Here is a 6316-nt window from a genome sequence, read left to right as displayed (position 1 = left end):
GTTCATTTGAATTGTCCTATAACTGAAATGCAGGATTTTGCCATTACCCTCTGTTTGGAATATGAATTTATTCTTTGGCTCTAACAAAAATCTAATCTATGAATGTGTCAGAACCATTGATAGGGCAGGAAGCATCTGGGGTCCCTCTTGTTTAATTGTCTTCCAAGCCTGGACTCCATGTTGTCCTATTTTTTTTTTTTTTAGTAGTTGAAAAAATAAAATGAATAAATAGAAATAAGGACTAGGAGAAGGATGGGGGGAGATAAAACAGAAAGTGCATAGAGAAAAGATACTCAAAGTGTCCTCTGTTGCCCTCATTTGTGAATGTAAATTGCAGGTCAAATAGGTCAGTATGTAATTGGGGTGGCCTAGCAGCCAGACACTGACTGATGAGTGACCACTTCCTTCCTGCTTGGCTATAGCTCTTAGTAAAGGACAGATTTTTCTTTCCACTTGGAAAATATGGCTACAGTTGGTCTCTGTGGAGAATGCGTTGAACACATGAGAAATCAGTCATAGTAAGGAACATTCCGTAGCCACCAGACTGTGGTGGAATGCGAAGGGCAATTCTGATTGCTCTTTGTGAAAGCCCCATGATCCTGTCTGTTTCTGCCTGAGGTGTTCATTTTTAGGGCAGACTGCATCTATTCAGAGATAGCAACTGAGTAGCCCTTAGTTCTGTTAAATCACATTTTCTATATTCTTGAAAATCGTTGAGTCACAATACCTTCAGGTAGGACATGCACTTTCCAGTTAGTTTGACCCTGATGGTTCCCTGCCACTGTTCACTAGCAGTTCACCACATTCCTAGTACCTTCTTGGCCCCCGGGGGCAATTAGGTTTACACCTCCTGCCTCACTTAGGCTATGGCCCTCTCCCTCAAAAATGTGCTGTATAGAGCGAGCTATTTTACCAACTCCTCAGAAACCAATTCACAAATGCTTTCTCCTTTTATGAATGTTTTCATCCATTACCTTTGGGCTTGCTTTGAACCAGTCACACTCTGCTAGAGCTTTTTAGAAGACACAAATGTGTTTGAGATGTTAACTGTACAAGTTGAAAATGTAGTAGGTGAAGCAAATGTGCTAGTCCCCAGAATGAAAATTTTGGGGGTAACTGAAGGACTGTCCCTGGGCAGTAAGAGTGGGGAGAATTAACTGAAGGAAGAAGTGGTTTATGCCTACAGAATCCGTATTTGCTATTCAAGTTTCAATTGTGTGTTTCAATTCTGTGTAGCAAATTTCACAAGCACATAATGAGGAAGACAGGAACCCACTCCAGCCCCATTTTTCATTCAGTCACAAGCAGAAGTTAAGTTTAAATGAATATCTCCTTATCAGGGAATTGGTGATTGTATAAAACTTAAACATGGCATCTGCTATCTCTTAATTTCCAGAACGTTATAGGACACTCGATTTTCAAAATATCTTGAATTAAAATGCCAAAAGGCTGAGCTTTATTTGAATACAAATTTCAATCTGTCTTTTTTTTTTTTTTTAGTTGGATGTCTTGGTGATCACTGCCCTATACAAATGTAATGAGAGTTATAAATGTGATCCTAAATTTCCTGGTAGCCACATTAAAAAAAAATTAAAAACACGGTAAATATTTTATTTAACTTAATATATAAAAATATTATTTCATTAAATTATATGAAAATTTATTAAGAGATGTTTGCATTTAACTTTGCATTCTAGGTCTTTGAAACCTAGTGGGTATTTTACACTTAAGGTACATTTTCATGCAGACTGAACTCATTTCAAGTGTTCATCAGCCACATGTGACTAGTAATTACTGCATTGGACAGAGTGGTTTTAAAATTTCCTTCAAACTTCTTCAAATATCTTGGAGCATGTGTGCGTGTTAGGTAAATAAAATGTTAGGCATAAATAATCTGGCAATTTTATTCCTTTAATGTTTGGGATTTTGGAAATCATATATTTGCTAGCTGATTGACATTTTTATTCAAGTAGAAAATTATTTCCAGTGGTTCTTTTTAATCACGATCATTTAGCTCACCATGAACTAATTTCAGCAAAAGGTTGCTAGTTTCATAATTAAGGCAAACTCCTCAGCTGAATAGCAATTTATTTTTTTCTCTATTCCATGTAAACACACAAAGTCTAGTATTTTTCACTTAAAGAAAACCTTTGGTATAATAGAATGCCTACTTAGATTTCATTTGATAAACTCCTTCCTCCTGCAAAGATATATTGAATTTCATGAAATAATAAGCCCCCCAAAGTTTCTTTTTTCTTTCCTAGTATTAGGACTACTATCAAATACTGATTCATGAACTAGGTTTCATAATGATTGATCCGAGAAAGGGAAACTATCTGCTCAGCCAATAATTCACTTCTGAACTTTGCATTACTGCATTTCATTTTCCAGATCATGTGCCTTCAGCCTTGACTCCTGTATGGTGTATATACTCATTTTTTCCCAGAGAACACCACCATGGTGCTCTCTGTCTCTCTTAGGAAGAACTACACTTACCAGAGTCTTTGGGCTCTTTACTAAGGTAGTGCTTGGTTCCTATATTTGTGTTTTAGACACACAAAGTATTAACAAATCTGTTTAGCCACTCACATATATTTAGACCTCAGATATGCTAAACGTCATTAGGTTAACAAATAGACCTATAACTCTATCTTCCTCTGATGTAGTTTCACTTGGCCATCCTCCTTAATGCAATCACCCAATCAATTAAGAGTGGTAACCAGATGTTCCACATGAGTTTACAGAACAGCTTCCTGGAAACTATATGCAAAGCTATAGTCAGTAATGTAGAAATGTTAACCAATTTAATCTATAGAAGATCCTTATGGAGAGAGGAGTGTTAGTCCCATTTTTACGAATTAGGTAACTGAGGCATAGATATGCTAAGTGACTTGCCCTATCCCCCAAAGCTAGTAAGTAATTGGGACTCCACAGTGGTTCCAGAGGCTGTGCTCTTAATGTAACCCTATACCACTTTTTCTACGGTCAAATGTAAGAAACCCACATCATTCTTGGCTTTATTTTTGTTGAGCCTTTCTAAGGAGGTTGAAAGGAAAAGAAGAATCCATTATTGCATGAAACACAGGAAAAATTTTATTAGTTTCCGGATGGAGAAATGAATAGAGTGAAATATTTCAATAGAAATCTATGACCCTCCGCAAAGAGCCCACTCGGGCACTCAGGGCGCCCCAGTCGTGGTAGCGCCTGTACTCCCCCGGCCTCAGCAGGTACTGCCGTCCCCGGTAGTTGGGCAGCTCGTAGAGGACCCAGTAGCCCTCTAGCACGTGGAAAGAGTGGATGTCACTGAAGTGGAAGCGGTCCTGAAGAGAGGAGCAGTCCTCCGTGATCTCCACCATCTGGCCTCTGTAGTCCTCTCGCTCATAGATCCTGATCCTGTGGGAGCTGGACTGTGGGTCCAGCAAGAGAAGACGAGGGGACATCAGAAAACCTGACCTCATTTCAGCAACCTATCGCACACGCCCCTGGGTCATGGGCACGTCTTTATTTTTTCCACAACAAACGTGACCAAATTAAAAGAGATTGCCAAAACCAGCACCTCTACAAATGTGAAACTCAAGAGGGCGCCATCTACCATTCCTTTGATGTGAATGATGCTCCCTAGCGTTTTCTGGTACTGCAAGCTGCAGGAACCATATGACTGACTCGGCTCAGGACCATTTTGAAGTAACATTTTTTTACGCATTTGTTTTGTTCTCCATTTCATAGATTTGTGGTGGTCTAAAGCTTTCCTTGGATGACATACGAAATAATTAGACATTAGAGTATAAGGACAAATATACCTCTGGCAAAAGGCATTGTTTAGAATCTCAGTAGAGGAAGCTAGAGAGGAAGTCAGATTGCTTCTCCTGCAAGAGGCACAGATTGGCTGCAAGTCAGGAAGAAAGCTCAGCCCAGACAGCGCTTCTGACTCTTTCTGTTTCAGGAAAGCAAGACCATCTTAAGATTGGGCTTTGCTTCTCAGCTCTAACATTGGCTTCTGCTAATCAGTTTCAGGTGATGGACAAAAACTTAAGTTCAAGCTCATGAAGGAGGTCTGTACAGGGTCAAGAGTATGAAACTTAGAAAAATGGAGGTGAGGCTGTTTGTGCTGAGCAAATCCTCTCTGGTATCTTGAGCTCCTGCTCTTCCTGTATCTGCTTGTTCCTTCTCAGCAGGCACCAATGTCTCAGTGTCTTTCTTCTTCCCCAAGCAAACCCTCTCTAGGAAGAATTCTTATAAAGGACTCAGTTCGGGGTATAAATGACTGCACATTAGGTATCTTCCCTCAGGTCAGGGATTCACGGCTTGCAAAGGACTCACATGTGTGTAGCCAAATTTGATTTGTAGGACAGCCTGGCATGTGTGGAACTACCATTATAAGATATTCCTTCTTCTCTGAGAAAATGAAGCCCAGAGCTTACAACCTGGAATCAGAAGTCAGGACTAGAAAGTGGAAATTGCATAAATGACTTCATTTTCTCTAATATGGAGGGTAGTGACCAGGTCTGACGTCAGAATGGGCTACAGCAGAGGGAGATTTGATTAGAGAGCCTTTTCTTCATGTGAAAATATGGGGCCTAGGGGTGAATTTACCTTCTCCACAGGGTACCTAAAGGAGGATGGGATTTTTCTCTAAGAAAACCTTGCCATGATACTATGGGCTAAGCAGGGTGATCAGATAATGAATAGGGTGGTAGGTGTTTAGGCTCCTAATTGCATTCTGGGTCCTATCAGGGAATTACACACTTTGAGGGGTTTCAAACTTCACAAAAGTAGTTCATTTTCCATATTAGAGAATCAACTGTGGAATTCCTGGCTCTGGGGCTTGATTTGGATAATGCTTCATCAAAAGACCAGAGAACCTTGATGTTCTTCAGAGTTAATTCTAGTTTGGGAGGGGTGACTAGCCAGGTGTCAGGTAACTCCCTTTCATCCTTATCAAGCTGCTCTTATAATCCCCATGTGAAGAAAGTGAGAAAGGGCCCTGTAACCAGACTAAAGGCCAACTGACGGCCCAGAGTTACCTAATTGCCCATTCATGCCCTGTGACGAAGAAGCTCTGAATTAAACCTTGCACTAAGTATTCCCAGCAGAGTTGAATTTGATTTAGCAAAGTAAAATAAAATGTCCAGTTAAAAGCTTTGCATCACACGCTTTTCAGTGGAAGGAAACCTTGGAGATGTTAATAAACGGAGAGAGACTATAGTTAGAGCCAGAAAGAAGGCGACGGCCATCCCACCCTTAGTCCATGGTGTGGACAACAGGTCTGGATCACTGAGGTGACGCAGGGCAGGAAGGGCCCAGGGCACCGGACTCACGTGGGGGATGAGGCGGCAGGAGCGGATGGAGTCGCTGAGGCCCATCCACTGCTGGTAGTCGGGGTAGTCCCCGCGCCGCAGGAAGTACTGGCAGCCCGAGTAGTTGGGCTGCTCATAGAGCATCCAGCAGCCGCTGTCCACGCGCACCGAGTTGCAGCGGCTGAAGTAGGGCTGCAGGTTGGAGTGGTCGCTGCTGCACTCGTAGTGGCGGCCCTGGAAGCCCCGGTCCTCGTAGAAGGTGATCTGCAAGGCAAGGCGAGGCGCGGGCTCAGAGGCCTGAGGCGGCGTGGGGCCCGGGTGCCAGCGCCCCTCCCCGGCCCCGGGCGCCCGCCGGGCTCACCTTCCCCATGGCTGGTGGAGGCGGACGGTGCGAGCTCAGCGTGGGGCCGCGGCCGGCGGTCTATATAGCGGAGGGCTGCTGCGTTGGCAGATCCGCACAAAAGGGGCCCGCGGGGAGCAAGGGCGTTTTCTCTCTTTTCTATATAATGACCGTGGGGTGGGGGGATGGGGGCTGTATGTTTTCTCTTAGACTCTCCAGAGCTTTCGAATTGATGACCTGGTTAGCAGTGTCACTTGATGCCGTTCGGGCCTTTAAATGAAGCCTGTCTGGGAAATTGAAATTGAGCAAAGATGCTTAACGAGTTAATAATTGAAATTAAATATTTTATTTACCTTTCAAAATTTCAAAATGACTTCGTTTTCCGTAACAAGCTGGATAGTGACAAAGTCTGAGGTCAGAACGGGCCACAGCAGGGGGCGTTTAAATTAGAGAGCGTTTTCTTCACGTGAAAATGCGGAACCTAGGGGTGAATTTACCTTCTCCACGGGTGTCTGAAGGAGGATGGGGTTTCCCGCTGAGAACTTCCCTGTGATCCTAGGTGCTGATAAGTAGGTGATCAGACAACTAATGGGGAGGTAGGTGACAGGAGGTTGGCCAGAAGGAAGCCCTGATTAAACCCAGGCCGCAGCTCTGCTCCCTGGAGACAGTGGGACCTGGG

General features: G+C 43.3%; 1 protein-coding gene across 1 annotated transcript; it reads right to left on the bottom strand.

Moving 5' to 3' along the window:
• Positions 1-3134: 3134 nt before the first annotated feature.
• On the bottom strand, positions 3135-5709 carry LOC124980623 (gamma-crystallin E). Its single transcript, XM_047546400.1, has 3 exons — positions 5659-5709; positions 5319-5561; positions 3135-3407 (listed from the first exon to the last, which is right to left on the bottom strand). The coding sequence occupies exons 1-3, from the start codon at positions 5665-5667 to the stop codon at positions 3135-3137; spliced, it is 525 nt and encodes a 174-aa protein (XP_047402356.1). The 5' UTR covers positions 5668-5709.
• Between the last annotated feature and the right edge of the window lie 607 nt (positions 5710-6316).

The sequence above is a fragment of the Sciurus carolinensis genome, chromosome 3 (genome assembly GCF_902686445.1).
Source record: "Sciurus carolinensis chromosome 3, mSciCar1.2, whole genome shotgun sequence".
Taxonomy (NCBI): Eukaryota; Metazoa; Chordata; class Mammalia; order Rodentia; family Sciuridae; genus Sciurus; species Sciurus carolinensis.
This window is presented reverse-complemented; position numbering and strand designations above follow the sequence as displayed.